At 41.1% G+C, this 15,427-nt stretch overlaps 1 protein-coding gene across 1 annotated transcript in view; it reads left to right on the top strand.

Moving 5' to 3' along the window:
• LOC111580836 (uncharacterized) overlaps nt 1-15,427 on the top strand; it is a 34,603-nt gene that overhangs the window by 16,684 nt on the left and 2,492 nt on the right. The window contains exons 9-21 of the mRNA XM_023288752.3: nt 90-192; nt 1,709-1,837; nt 2,088-2,270; nt 2,378-2,631; nt 3,906-4,853; nt 6,099-6,195; nt 6,310-6,420; nt 8,697-10,166; nt 10,892-11,014; nt 11,728-11,856; nt 13,341-13,533; nt 13,744-13,868; nt 15,220-15,410. Coding sequence (XP_023144520.2) covers nt 90-192; nt 1,709-1,837; nt 2,088-2,270; nt 2,378-2,631; nt 3,906-4,853; nt 6,099-6,195; nt 6,310-6,420; nt 8,697-10,166; nt 10,892-11,014; nt 11,728-11,856; nt 13,341-13,533; nt 13,744-13,868; nt 15,220-15,410 — 4,056 coding nt within the window. The remainder of the gene's footprint in view (nt 1-89; nt 193-1,708; nt 1,838-2,087; nt 2,271-2,377; nt 2,632-3,905; nt 4,854-6,098; nt 6,196-6,309; nt 6,421-8,696; nt 10,167-10,891; nt 11,015-11,727; nt 11,857-13,340; nt 13,534-13,743; nt 13,869-15,219; nt 15,411-15,427) is intronic.

Here is a 15,427-nt window from a genome sequence, read left to right as displayed (position 1 = left end):
CAACATAAAGCCAAAAAATCATGCACAAAATACTGTAAAATATATGAATAAATTATGCAAGTTATGAAAGGTCTTTCTCTCTTCTACAGAATAACTGCAGCCGTGGAAAAAGTGGAGCTTCTGTGGCAGCAGGCCTTTTCTAAGGCTCACTTGCAGCTGCAAGTGTTCCAGCTACGCGATGATGCACTGCAGGTGAGTTTGACACCAAACCTGTTTGTTTCAGTTTATGAACAAACTGCAGCATTCTCCCATTTGTTGTGGGTCACTCTCAATCTACTTTAAAATGAACTCTGAAGGTGTCTTTTAGACAAGACTGAATAACTGCAAGATTTAATGGTGGCAAACTTGTGATTTTTGTATGAACCTAAAGGTTGAACTACTAATAATTAGTTTTTTAATAATGAATTGTCAATGTAGATAGATGGAGGTCTATACCTTATCTATAGATATAGATGTATATATAGATGGATACATGTAGAGAGAGAGATACAGGTATATATTTATATATTCCTTGTGTGTGTGTGTGTGTGTGTGTGTGTGTGTGTGTGTGTGTGTGTGTGTGTGTGTGTGTGTAAGCTGTGTATGTATTTATGCAATTATCTTGGTGTTAAGCCACCATTAAGGGGAATATGTGCCCAGCATGAAAGTACAAAGGGTTTTTTTCCCCTACCACCTTCCACAAAAAAACACCAAGCCTCTCTTTTATCAGCAAAGTAGGAGAATTTGTTATCAACCACAGGCAAGAAAGCAGAAATTACTGGAAGCAATGTTACTTCAGAGTGAACCAAGGTCAGACAAGAAACAAAGATATGTTTTCTCAGAAATATGCTGATTAACTTTAAGGGGAATGAGCGAGATTTACCGCATGTAACTCGCTAAGATAAACGGAACAGGAGAAAAATGGTTCAGAAAAAACAGTCATTTACTCAAACAGCTTTGGTGCCAACCATGTGGCACTGGACCTTCCGGAATCAAGTGATTTACAAAAACAAACTACAAAATGGGTTTTGAGGTTCAGGACAGAACTGAAATGCTGTTGTTAAATTGATTTAAAGACCTACAAAGATGTTCACAGGGCAATGCACACACTTGGATGCAAAAAAAAAAAATCATGTATTGTTGCCTTTAGATCAAGGACAGTTGTGTTATCCAAATAGTGAGCTACAGGTGTGAGTGTGAGTTTTAAATTTCAGCTGTGGTGTTCTGTTGAATGGAAGATGATCCAACACTGATTATGGAAGATAAACAGTGTTGTTTGACTTGATGCTGTGATAAATTCTTCTTTGCTTCTCATTTAATGATGGCCTAAAGGATTGAGAGGTTAAATGTGCTTTTCTTCTAGCAAGATAAGTCACTGTTGTTAAGATGTCAGGTGACCTCTGAATAAAAATGACAATAATCTTTATTTATGTAGCGCTTTCCTCAACAAAAGTAACTTAACTAAAATTTTAAAAATGAGACAAGACTGGGCAGATAAAGTGGACCTGAGCACACAGGAAATAAAAACTAGCAATTGAATTAGATCAAATAAGAATAAAATTGAATAAATAGCTTTCTGTTTTCAGTTCTGAAAGTTTTAAGGTGAGATCTAAAAGAAGCAATTGACTTGGTGTGTCTGACTTCCATAGACTTCCATAGTTGGGGGCTCATTGGGCTTTTGCTGTCAAATTGTGACCTGGTGCTAACTGTGAACCAAATGTGTCTTCAGATCACAGAGAAGATTGAAACTCTTCTGCAAGAGAAGCTCCAGCCCTACAAAATGGACATCGCCAAGGACGCTGCAAAGGCTGCCATGATGGTGTCTGAATTTGAGACTTCCATTCACACTCCTGCCATGGTACTGACTGTAGATGTGGTGTTCTGAATTTTACCTTGTGCAGCATGTAGCCTGAGATCTCACTTAAATGTAGTTCAGTTGTTGTGTTGTGTAGCTTCAGTCAGACTCCACTGTGGTTCAAGTTCTTAGTCCTTAAAGTATGAGTCGCCTACATCATAGTGTCACATTCCCCGTGACTTTGATAAGTGCTGGTGTCCACTTCACCGGGGACTTTAAATAACTTGAAAATTGCCACTTTGACCTTCCAAAGGCTCTTGTTCGCTGCGCTGAAGACGTGATCCACACGTTAGTGGAGATCCTGCCGTTGGACGGGCAGATCAGGGAGAGCTGGGTTTTGGATCTGGAGAGGCTGAAGGAGAAACTGCATTCTGCTGTGCATTACATTCTCCAAACCCTCAAAGCAGCTTCCAGCTACCATCACTACTACAACAAGGCAAGTCCTGAGCAGTGGAGTGAAAGTGAGAATACCAAATGCTCTTTGCTGGTGATGCCATTTCTTTCCAAGAGCAGCAGATCTGAAGCCGTTTGTTTCCTCTTTAGGCCAACACCTGGTACAGTCTGGTCCTCTGTGAGAACTTCCTCCAGGAGCTGCTGTCAGGTGTCAACGGAGACACTGTTTCCTCTCAGCGGCAGAGGAACAACTGGACGACTATCCCTCCATGGAGACGGAAGCTGTCCACCTTCCTGAAGAAGAATCCTCCTCCAGACATGGAGGAGCTGCTACATCTGGCCCATCTGTCTAGTTCCATCCCAGACGATGAGATCCAGCAGGCGGGCAAGCAGATGTCTCAGAGGTAAGATCATAAAGGGAAGACCACGGCTGTCTTTGTGTTAGTTTTCCTACACCAGTTGGTTCCAGAAAGGTGGAATGTTGGTAATTAGATTGCCACCTATTTTAGAATTAAAGGACAAGTTCAGGGTTGTGTAAGTAAATCTGGTCCTGACTGTTTTTTTGTTTGTTGTGTAACCATGTTAAAGAGGTGTAATGAGCCTAAAAACACCTGTTTGCTAAATAAGCCCATCATGACAGGAAGTTGACTCACTTTAGTGCATATTCAATTAATAAGAATCACAGAAATAACAGATCAACAAGACATTTTTTCCTAGTTTTCATGCAGTTTGTGTGCATCCTCCCTGTGAACAGTTTATTCAGGTACCGTATGTATGAACAATTTGCACTAAATTAATGATAATTCCCTGTAATTCAAGAACTATCAGCTTGTGTAAACAAAAATGTGCGTTATGTGGGACTACCACTTACTTTATTTTGTCAGAGGGATGCTGAATCTTTATTAAATGCAAAACAATTGCTCTACATGGACAAATGTAACATTTCTGTTTAGAAATCACCAGTGTTCTCTGCATCAAAAGGACTGGACCAAAAACTGGAGGTCAGGACTGAGGACAAATCTCAGTGATCATAAGATGACTAACAACGTAGATAATATTTGTTTTTAAGCTTTAAACTCACTTGAGAAATTAATCCTTTTTCGGCTCGCATCTTCAAAAAGTTCCACTGTTTTATCTCTGAACTGTGAGTCGTCATAATGTAACAGAACAAAAGGTTATTTGTTTAGCTTTTTTTGCCTTGGAACTTTGAGCCAGATCACCTGATCTTCATCTGCAAAGAGACTTTGTATCGTTGTCGAAGGGATAGATCTGTACACATTCAAGCTCAGCTGCTACTATATTTTCAAACCGAGCACTTCCATGACGTCTATATATGTTTGTTTCAGTTTCTGAATATCCAAAACATCGGCTATGCCTTGATACCTATTGATACCATCAGACAAAATTACATTAACCCTTTGATGCACAACATGGGTCAAAAGTCACCTAAATCCGATGGAAAATGGAAAAGGGTTAACATATCGTGATACATTATATCCATATTGCAAACTTTATTCTAATTCCTACAGCTTTGCAGATAAGTTATAGTTTGATTGAGTTGTTATGAAATAGACTGAGCATTACCAATATAGACACTTTCATGGACGCACCGGTGTTTTAGATTATTGGCAAACACTTTCAGATACTGTTGTTTTAGTCTTCTTTTTTTTTTTTTCAGGTGTATGACCCTGAGGAAGCTCCTGATTTCTTCAGGACCGGTGGCAGTCAGGAACCTCCAGCTTGCCTTGCAGTGGCAGTATGATTTGTTGCGGAGCAGCCACAGTAGTCCATCCCCTGCTGACAGCGCTGCAAACAGAACAACTCAGGATGATAAGCACAGCCCCTCAGAGTCTAACCTCACTAAATGTGAAGGAGGTAAAGAAGCTCTCCATCTTCTTGAAACATCTCCTTCGATTGCGGTTCCCGCAATGGTGTCAGCTGAGGGCAAGCCTCCCTCCCTCAGCTCATTCGACTCTGGTTTCGATGGAGCTGGGAGCAGCCAGCTGGAGGCCTGGGGAGGCAGGGAAGGACTGGAAGGTCTGTCCAGATTAGCAGGGACCAGGGACCCTGTGAGAGCTGCCTCGAGTTATCCTCAAATCCACGAGGAGAACTTCTCCAGCATTTCAGACTGTGAGGATCACAGGGAGGAGTTTGACTTGGGCTCTGTGGGAAACTCCTCCAGGGCAAGCATCAAGATCATCCCCAATGTAACGGTGGACTCGCTCAACTTTGAGATCAAAGTGAAGCGCTCTGCTGCGCTGCCCAATAATCCCTGGCTTAGCTTGCCGGCGGATGATTTGGAAAACTCCTATACGGTGACTATTACACAGAACCCAGCGCCACAAAAGAGAGACCCGCACTTTCACGAACCCTCAGCCATCCATTCTGCTGCCGGTCAGACCAGCAGGTCTCGAAATCAGCCCACACAGACGGAATCTTTGAGCAGCGACAGGATGCTTTATTCCCAAAGTGGTTTGGAGGATCCTGAACTGAGCCCCATTCGCAACATTCTCTCCAGCACTATTACTGATGGAAGAGACAAGTCTGTGTGTTCAACAGAGGGGATTCCTACTCTTCTATGGGATTCTTATGACCTCCATGAGCAGAATCCAGATACCACTGATGGGTAATGCTTGTTTGGCTTCACTCAACAGCAGCCACTATAGTCAGAGGTGGCAACAGGCATTTCCTTAAGAACGTGTTACACTCTAGCAAAGCACATTCACAGCTAAGTGACAATGCTGCAGATTTACCACCTGAAATACATTTCACTTAGAGCCTACAGAGCTGCTGATTCCTCATTTCAATCTGTTGGCTGTTGATTTTGGCAGGCTTGTGTGACATCTGTTGCCAGCAGGATTTATGAGCTCTAGTTAAATGGTAATTAATGATAATGACCCTGTGCAGCTATTTAACACCCACACAGCCGATCATGTATGTATTTTTGGCTAATTGGACCTCTCCTCAGGGAGTATGCACTCAACTCTGAGTTGTCGGTCTCCAGCTGAATCATTTAAACATGTTGGACATTATATGGGTAGGACCTCATTCACGTTAACATGCCCAAATCCAATAAAGATTAGGAAAGAGCTGCTAGCCTCAACTCATTTCATGTAGTGGTTCAGAACCAGTTGTATCAGTGAGAATGTTCCAGTAATGAAGAGGACTTTATTCAGTGTAACCTTGTAGTCTCAGAATGTGCTACATTTGGCCTTGACTATATTAAAACTGTAGGTAGTTGACTAGTTATCCAGGTGGCAGAGTAGAACAATACAAACCAGTCTCTTTTCTCTTGTCTTTTACCTGGTAGATCAACTAAAACTGACACGTCCTCCTTAGAGCACTTTATACACCAAAACTCTTTCTTACTAGAGCTCTAGCACACAGCCTCAGTCAGCCATTCTATCTAAAGTTTCCAGACATTTGCTACCATGAGCTGGTCTGATCTTACCGGATCAAGGAATACTGTGAATGTAGCAAGACTGTTATTGCATGAGTTTAAACTTTGACCTCTAAGAGAATTAATGGGTTTATGTTCCCTTTCACAATCACTGTAATAGTCAAAATGAGTGGCTTCCATTTAGAAACGGTATTTGATTTTCTGCCAGAGATGGTGATGCAATGTACTAAACAGTAGAACAACTCGTATTGCACATATTACTAGCATGTACTAATCATTCTTATGACTGTAAGGAGCTGCTATTGGGATGAAAATTAAAAGTACAACAGAGAGCTTAAGGCATCTTAAAGCTGCAGACTGCGCTGTTTATTTGCAATGAAGCTCATAGTTTGACATTACAGGGATTCCATTTGTTGTTGAATGTGGATGACAGGCCTTAGGCATGATGTAATGTCACTTTGCTTTTTTCAGTGTGACGGATGTCTCCCTGAAAGACTGGGATGTGAAGGAGCAGGAGGGTCTGAGGGAGGTGGAGAAGATCCTGGACAGAGCTGATGAAATCCTGGAGGTAAGAGACACACTAACCTTATCCCTGCTGAAACAATAGATGCTCCTAAGATCTCAGCAGTGTCTTTTAATTTCTCGAATGATGTGATCAGCAGTCGAGTAATGTCTTGTGCAGGAGGAAGAAAATGTTCTGGCTCAGGAAGCTGTGCTGGACTCCCTGCTGAGGTTGGAGGAAAGGCAGAATAATCTCTGGCCAGTGTGGGACAGTGAAGGGCAACTTTGTACGGTATGTGAAGTATACATAATACATCAAATCAAGGTTATACTATGTTCCAACTTTCATATGGGGTTTGATGCTGCGGATTTTATTCATAGTGGCCCTTACTGATCACACCAGGTAGTTTTATTTTAACTGTTCCAAACAACCAAGTGATTTCTTCTTCTTGAAACGTAAATATAAAACCCTTTATAAAATGGCGATAAAGTAGCTGACTGTGAAAACTTTATTTCTTGAACAGTTCAAGTTCACTTATAGTGATTTCACTGAGTACTTTCATCTTCACATTTAAACTTTTTACATGTAAAAATTGTAGAGTGTGTGCCATAGATTGTATAATAAAGATGGACGTAGATACCATGATGTCACCGGCTGGGTTCAGCAATGAGAAAAATGAAGCCAGGATTTTGCTACTTCCTGGTTGCAATCTTGGATTTTTGGAGCCAGAGGCGAAAAAAATATTGTCAGAGGGGCCAAGCCGGAGAGCACTGATTGGTCAGATTGACTGAGAGCCGAGGACTCTCTGTCCTGCCCACATTTACCAGCTTCTGCTGTTTACCGACGCTGCTGCTAACAACGCTAGCTTCCAAAAGTGGAGCTCTCTTCTGTTCAACACACAGAAATAAACTGCATCAGCATCTAGAGTGCATGGCACACATTATATCTGACACTGAAGTTGCATATAAAGTGCATTAAAAGCGGCACCAATAAGAAAATAAACATTTACTTACTGAACTATCAGAGTCCTTTCAGTGTCTGCTGGTAGAATCAACTGAAAGTAGAAAACTGGTTAAAACAAGCCAACAGAAAGAAAAACTGTCTGTGGAAAATGTCCTGCTGCTCTGCCGATAAATAAACTAACGGTTGTTATATCAGAATTGAATCCAAATGAGGAGAACAGAGTTTACGGTGAATGAGCGTCTGGACTGCTTGACCTGTCAGTCATTCCAGACCAGACTGTCAATCAAGTAACCACGCCCCCTGATTTAGCAAAACTTTACCTCTTTATATAAAATTCAATACTGACTTATTTTCAGGTCGGGTACCTGATCTCTGTTTTGACCATGAAAACTAATGAGAAAAAAAAATCCTTTTAGAATTGGGGTCTATGGAGCCAGAGCTTTTTGGAGCCAGCCCCTGGTGGACGGAGTAATACTGCAAATTTTTGACACTTTTGGAGCCAGGCACTACAACCATCTCATACAGTCTATAGTGTGTACCATTCTTCAATGTGCAGCCTGGTTAAAGATGGTGTTCTCTTCTATCACATACTTGGCAGACAGAAGACTGTTTATACTCACTACCTCTGATGTTACATTAATGTTGGCTTATCTCTGTGGAATGTGAGATTTAGGGGATTTCAGCAGTACTGTAGATAAATTCCATCTATAAATGTGTCTTTTTAAATTAGTTTGAAGAGCCTTCTAAGAACACACATCGGTCACCCCATTGGCATCCTTGAAGAGGGAAAAGTATTAAGAATATTTTTTAAATCCACTGCAGTCTAGTACACCTCCACCACCTGCTATGACTTCAGCCAGTGTTAATAAAAACTGAAAATGAAGCTTCTTTAAAATCTAATTGGATTGTTCTAGATTTCCCAAATGTACCTAATATAGTAGCTGGTGAGTATTTTTTATTATTTAGTGTATAAAGTCAAGCACCAAATTACCTACTGTAAGAGATTTACTTTTTTTTGCATGACCAATCATTATCTTTTGCAGATCCATGCAAGTGCCTGACTTTAAATTGAAATAAAACTGTAATATTGGTCCATATTTTTTGTTTAGTTTGTATTTGTTGCCATAAAAATACTGTATTTATTTAGAAACAAAAAGTTTCATTTAGTTTTCTTATATCTTTTGATTATTGTATTATTTTTGGTTGCTGATTAACTATTTTTTTGGTCACCGGCAGCCAAAATGGTTTAATCCAAAAATATATATATTTATTTGAAAATATATGAAGACTACTATTGATATTTTTACCTTTAGAAAACCTTAACATACCAGTTTTCAGCACTTTGCACTTAGTGTCATTGTTTCAGAGATAAAACTAGTTAAATATCGTTGAACTGCTGGATAGTTGTGGCTCTTCCAGGCACTGAGTCACTCTAACAATCAGTCTTATTTGTGTATCGGAGCAACTTGTATTTAGCTTTGCAGTCCCTGTGGCCTAAAGCAAATGTCTCCAGCCACTGAAGTATAGTTCATACCGTCAATATAAACCTGCATGTATAAGCTAGTGTTCATTATGCTTTTTCTGCCCTTTGCTCCTTTTTTAAGATGTCATCCAGTGAGCTGGCTGAAGCCGGTGTTCTCGGCCTCGAGGACTCCCTTGACCTCCCAGAATCTGACAGCTTCAACGAACTCAAATCAGCAGATTCTCCAGTTGAATCTAAAGCTTCTGCAGATGACTTTGACACTGAAGCTGAAATAGTGGGAGATACAGGTTCGTTCAACAGCAGGCCGGACCTGCTGACAGAGCTAAAGAAAGTCCACATTCTGGATGAGCTGATCATGGAGGAGAACCTGAAGATCCACAAGCTCAGAAGCTTTGAAGAAAACCCCAACAATGAGCTCACAGAAAGCCATTCTTCGGAGCCAAACGGGCCACAGTGTGTGCACAATGAGAGGGAGGCTTTCTGTTTGCAACTTGAAAAGGAGAAAAAAGAGGTGGAGAAACTTGAGAAGAGTTTAGACAAAAAGCACAAAGTGAAAAAGAAGAACAAACATAGAGAGGTTATACGATGTTCTGTAATGGAAAAGTGTAGAACGGAGAATGAGGAGGACCGAGCTCTCTGTGAGGAGCTTTTATCGGACAGTTTCAAGAGATCACGGAGCAATCCTTCTAATTTGTTGGATCAAAACGATTCTCCAACTCAGGGTACAACATCCGATCAGGATGTTGAGAAAGAAGCTACACCAGAAGACTTGGATCAACTTCCAGTTTCCAAGTGTGAGGATCCCAGTGACTCTGAAGCTGATCCATCTCTGTGTAATAGAACTACTTTTAACGGTTCCTCTGAGTTGAAGGAAACCTCTGAGGTGGATATCCAACCTCGGAAATGTATCTATGGCACAGAACTGGACAAACTGGTAGAAGAAGCTAACCAGAACAATCCAGAAGCTTCTTTAACCCCTGAAATGAGGCCAGATGATGGAGCGTTTGACCCAGGTGGAAAATCAATCCTTCCTCCGGTACCCAAGCCGAGAAAGGCTTTGCTTCCTGTGACCGATAATCTCACTGAACTCGAATCTCCTCATTCCACAGAGATGCTCGATCCATCTCCGTTTTTAGTAGCTCAAAATCCTGGTTTTGCACAACTTGATCTGCAAGATAAAACATTTGATGCGCTGCCAGAGAATGTGGTTCCAGATGTCTTGGTTCTCAACCCAAACGTAAAGGAGCACAGTAACAACAACAATAACAACAGTGCACCATCAGAGAAGTGTGACGTGCCAGTAGAAAGCTTGTCTGAAGTAACCACCAAAGACGAAGAGGAAACACCAGCGGTGCCAACATGTTTGCTACAGATAACGGAGGAAATCCAGGCCTCACCTAATGGAGATAAACCCACATGTAACCATTCAGCATCTCCGCTCACTCCTGATCATCCTCTGGAGTTTGATCCAGGTGGTGAAGATGAACTGAATGAAGAGCCGCCTGATTCAGTTCAGAGCTCTGAGACTGTGAGAATATCACACTCTAGGTCTCCTGAGATCCAGGTGCAGCTCAACATCAGCATGAGACAGGTACATAGGAGTGCCCACTATTGAAGATGTGATATTTTTTGTCAAAACAGTTGAGAACCAACAGTTTGGCCTTTCAGTCTATCTCAAATGCAGAAAGCTAGTCGAAGGATTGATACTGTTTTCGCTCTCTTGTGAACACTTGAGAAGCTTTTCTTTAATTTTTTTGCACATCTGGGATCACTGAGTTCTTTCAGTTGACCAATCAGCAGCCAGACAGATGTGTAAACGACTAATCGCTGATCCCCATCCATCATTTTATCAGATACCGCTACTTCTGCTTTTTTTGATTTCTGTATGAACAAAAACTTTTCTAAATTAGATTTTTTTTTGATTTAACAAAGTCCATTGATTAATGGAGTTAGGGCATTTCACTGTTAGGATTCTTTTATTCGTAAAACTTTCACAGTTATCTGAAAGAAGTTTGAAATAGGAGGTAGATTTAGGTGCAGACTGATGTGGCAAACGCAACTTGGACAAATTACTATCTGATATAATTATTTACTTAATTAATTTAGCTTTTGTTCTCAAGAAAACGTCAAACGTGATGTTGAAAAGTCAATAATAGAACAGTTGTATCTCTGGCTATAGTGCAAGATTCTGAATGGTCAATGATCATAAGGGTTCGATGCAATGATGACAAACTTGAGTTAAAACGTTACAAACCACAGTGTGAATATTCCCATTTTTTTTATTCGATTCAAATCTTCTTCCTAATGTGTTTGCAGATGGATGATTTCAAGACCCCTATAGTCCTGGATACGGGGTCTGGTTTGATGAAAGCGGGATTTGCAGATCAAGACCTCCCGAGCCTCATGTTCCCAACAATAATTGGGATGCCAAAGTATGAGGTAAAGACCCTGATGATTAGAGGTTTTGCATCAGCATTTATGAGCAACAATTGAACAAATGGTTCATAACACACTGTAATGTTTCAGGCAGGTAGAATGACATTTTAAGTGTTGAAGTACAAACCTTCCACAGGAAACTCAGGTCCTCTAAAGGCTTTTCAGAGGGAGCCTTGCAGTGCTGAACATTCCTGATTGGTCAAGCATACTGGTGTTTTATGCAGCACTGTTAGACAGACAGAATTTCTAAAAACCTGAATGCTGGTTTTCTTGGTTTCTGTAGCCAACAATGAGGATGGACAGCCAAAGCGATTTTACCATTAATGGACCAAAGTTCAGGCTTTGTTGTCCGATTTTTGCAGAGCAAGGTGTGAAATTGTGGTGCGTTTAATAATTTGCTGAAACTTCTCCGAGTTTTGGCACTTCTGCAGAATCGCATATTTCGGGGTGCTGGAGGAACTTCAAACTCTGGGGGAAGTTCCTGGACAGTTGTTTTCAGTTAAAATAAAATTCCGTGGACTTGAGATGGATGTCAAAAATGGTTACCTCTCCTATGAAGGCACATTTTGTAGTGGAATTATAGTAATATGAATACATTAATCAACACTCTGCCTACAAGTACATTTTAGTGTGTTGTAAATTGTTTATTGAATTTGTATATATTGCTTGTCAATGTTAAGCACAGGGATTTAACATAAAGTGCTTGTGTTTTGCAGGAAATAATGAATGGCAACCTTGAAAGGGAGACCTACATAGGCCATGACGCTCAACACATGAGAGGGGTCCTGGCTCTGAAACACCCCATAAAGAACGGGATCATTCGCAACTGGGATGAAATGGAAAAGGCGAGTAGGAATGCATCCGAACTGAATACTACTGAATATGTCTATGTAAAAGAATGGCATGGATTTAACTGAAATATGTGTTTGATATCGAGGTATTGTACTGGTCATTAATGTAATTTTGCATAATTATCATTACAATAGAGGATTAGCTAAATGATGGCTCAGAGTTCCATTCTTTCCAATAAGGTAAAGTATTTTTTGTGTCCCAGTTCCATTCATGATGCTGACGGAAAAAATGACAAAATTAAGCGCAGACACAAGACACAAATCTGTGTATCATTTGTCAAACTTTTACCAGATGAGGGAGCACAGGTGTAATTGAGCAATTTTGCTATAATTTGGCATGTTTACATCTTTTATTTTAGTCTGGATTTTCATTAATGTGCATTCTTCCAAATAAATCAACATAAGCACTCACTACTCCACCAAGACTGCTCAATCGTATCATTTCCGACGCATAAGTCCGCAGCGATTTGTAGTAGGATCACAATGATGTGATCATCAGCAGGTAGCTGATGTAGCGTTCATTTGTTGTCATAGTTACCGTGATGCCGTGCCACTATCTGGCAAGACAGAAATCTTTAACAAATCCGTGGATCCAGACTATAAACTGCATCACTGCCAAAATCTAATCAGTTGGTCCTTGTGTTGTTTCTGACCTTCCCTGAAAATTTCATCCAAATCTGTTAGTCTGTTTTAAGTAATATTGTGCACAGACCGACTAACAGACGGACAAACGTACACCTATCGTCACATAACTCTGCTGCGTTCCTTGGCGGAGTAATAAATAAAATAAGATACTTATCTGTGAATGGTGGTCAGGCAGCTTTGAAGGATCCTGAGGAAACTAAGGTATTAAACCCGGAGACAAATTTTTAACTTTTTTTGTTGCAAAAAGTTAAGTTTAATTTTCTGTTGGTACAAAAAGAATCAAGAATATTAACTTCAAAACCTGCATAATCTGCCAGTTAGTTTCTACTCTGGCATCAATGCTTTTGTCCTCACCAAGTGAAACTAATTGAACTAATTGACATTGTTAGTCCACTGCTCACATTTCTAAGTGAACAGAACGACACAAACACTTCCAGTACATTACCCAGGAAATGGGAGCTGCCCTGGGAGGTGTCTGCAGGTTTCCACACGTGGCCGTTTGGAATAGAACGACAAAGTATTCTAACTTTCACACCGTGTTCTTTTTCCACCTTTGTCTACAGTCAGCCAGCCAACTCCCACAGAGCAAATGTTTGGACGTTTGCTACTGTTTTTAGATCCTTACACCACAGTTCATGCCTTGTTCAAAGACTGTGAGATCAAGTCAGTTCATAGTACTCGACATGCCAAGAAAATGTGGAACTGAAGTCAGAAAGTCAAGGAAGATTTAGCGAAAGGGCAACTATACCTGCCCGCATTTGTGCAGAACTGAAATAATAGGTTTGATCGTAAACAGGCCTGTTAGCATGACTGACTTGCAGTTTGGCTTTCAGATTTGGCACCACACGTTCCAGCAGCTGTGTGTGGAACCAGAGGATCACCCTGTTCTGCTGACCGAGGCGGCCATGAACCCTCTGGAGAACCGGCAGCGGATGGTGGAGATCATGTTCGAGTGTTTCAATGTTCCTTTCACCTACGTGGCCATGCAGGCGGTGCTGGCGCTCTATGCTGCAGGGAGAACCACTGGTACTGCAGTCACGTGATGGCTTTGAATGGGTTTTAGACATTGCGTTGAATAGTTACAGATGGATAAATAATTAGTGAACTTACAGACTCAGTAGGACTTTGTAGTGTCTTGGATCGGAGCAGCTGTCATAAAGACATATTTCCCTTCCTAATTAAGCCAAATATAATCAAAACTCAGAGTGCACTTATTGTTTCTCTTTTTCATTGTAGGTGTGGTGTTTGACTCTGGAGACGGTGTGAGCCACAGTGTGCCTGTGTTTGAGGGATACTGTCTACCTCATGCAGTGCAGCGCTTCCCTCTGGCTGGTGTAGATGTTACAATGCATCTTAAAAAGGTATCTATTTCTGCTGTTTTCCTTACACAGATTATGGGCAGTGGTGAACCATGAGTTAGCAACTTAGGTGAAGACTTGCAGTCAAGTCGAAAAGAAATCCGGTGTAAGGACAGCTAAGTTACTACAATTGCTGCACAGATTCTACATCAGGATATTAAATTTCAGTTCGTTTTGGGAACCTCTTTCTGTAATGTGCTGGAAATGTTATGTTTTAGATTCATGACTGAATCAACAAACGTTCCTGTAAAATTCCCATCATCGCAACGGTTTGAATTCATTGTGGTCTTATCAATAAAAAAACCAAAATGCAATCAGGGACAAAAATAAATGCATGGGATCAAATTTAACCCATGGTCTCATCACAAGATTAACAAGAGTTTCTCTTTATCCTCCTGACAAATCTAAATCCCAGGTTTAACAATTAGAACAAGAAAAGCACTCAGAGAGCACAGTACTCCGCCAAGACTGTTCATTCCCTGACCTTGCGCTGAGCACAGGCGTGTGTTATGCATGTGTACGTTATGTACGGATATCGAATCGCGTGACCTAAATATGTAGCGGCCGTCATAAATTGATGGGACTTGGAAACACCCCCACAATTTAATCAGTTGTTCCTTGTATCATTTCCGATAAGTAGGCAGTGGTCGATTTGTAGTAGGATCACAATCATATGATCGTCAGCAGGCAACTGACAAAGCGTTCGGTTGTCATAGTTACGGTGACGCCGTGCTGGCCGCTACATCTCGCTATGGGAAATCCTTAACAAATCTGTCAATCCAGATTATAAGCCGCATCACTGCCAAAATCTAATGAGGTGGTCCTTGTGTCATTTCTGACCTTCCCTGAAAATCTCATCTAAATCCGTTGGTCCGTTTTTGAGTAATATTGCGAACAGACAGATTCACAGACAAACGTACACTGATTGTCACATAACTCTGCCACGTTCCTTGGCGGAGTAATGAAAATAACTAATACCAAGAGTTGTCATAATAATAAAAGGCCTTTCGGTTCTTTCTGCATCTCTTCTTTTTCTTTTCTTTTTAAATACACTGATGCCAGTGGCCATTATATACAGCACAACCTCCTGTATGTTTTTATATCATAAGTGATGCCCTGGGTTGGTGTCCTCATTATAAAACCCTCGCTGTGAGGTGGAAGCGGACTTGTACGCTCATGATTTGTATCTCTGAATGCTTTATGTGCTGAAATCCCCCATATGAATACTAATTAGCAGCAGTTGTCCACCGAGGACCTTTAGGCAACCTAGCTCGTGTTGTACGTCGCTTTGGATAAAAGAAAATGAAATTGTAACTATCCCTACACTGATCAATTGCTGTGTCTGTGCTTCCAGCTTCTGCGGGAACAAGGGGTTTGCATGCGAACCTCAGCAGAGGAGGAGATCGTGAGGGAGATGAAGGAGAAGTGCTGCTGTGTGGCGCTCCACTATGAAGCTGAGCTGAGTCACGGGGGTTCATCCTGTGGGGAGATGCATTACACCATGCCAGACGGACAGATTGTCACCCTCACCACGGAGAGGTTCAGGTAACAGCCTGCACATC

The sequence above is a fragment of the Amphiprion ocellaris genome, chromosome 12 (genome assembly GCF_022539595.1).
Source record: "Amphiprion ocellaris isolate individual 3 ecotype Okinawa chromosome 12, ASM2253959v1, whole genome shotgun sequence".
In the NCBI taxonomy this organism is placed as follows: Eukaryota; Metazoa; Chordata; class Actinopteri; family Pomacentridae; genus Amphiprion; species Amphiprion ocellaris.
This window is presented reverse-complemented; position numbering and strand designations above follow the sequence as displayed.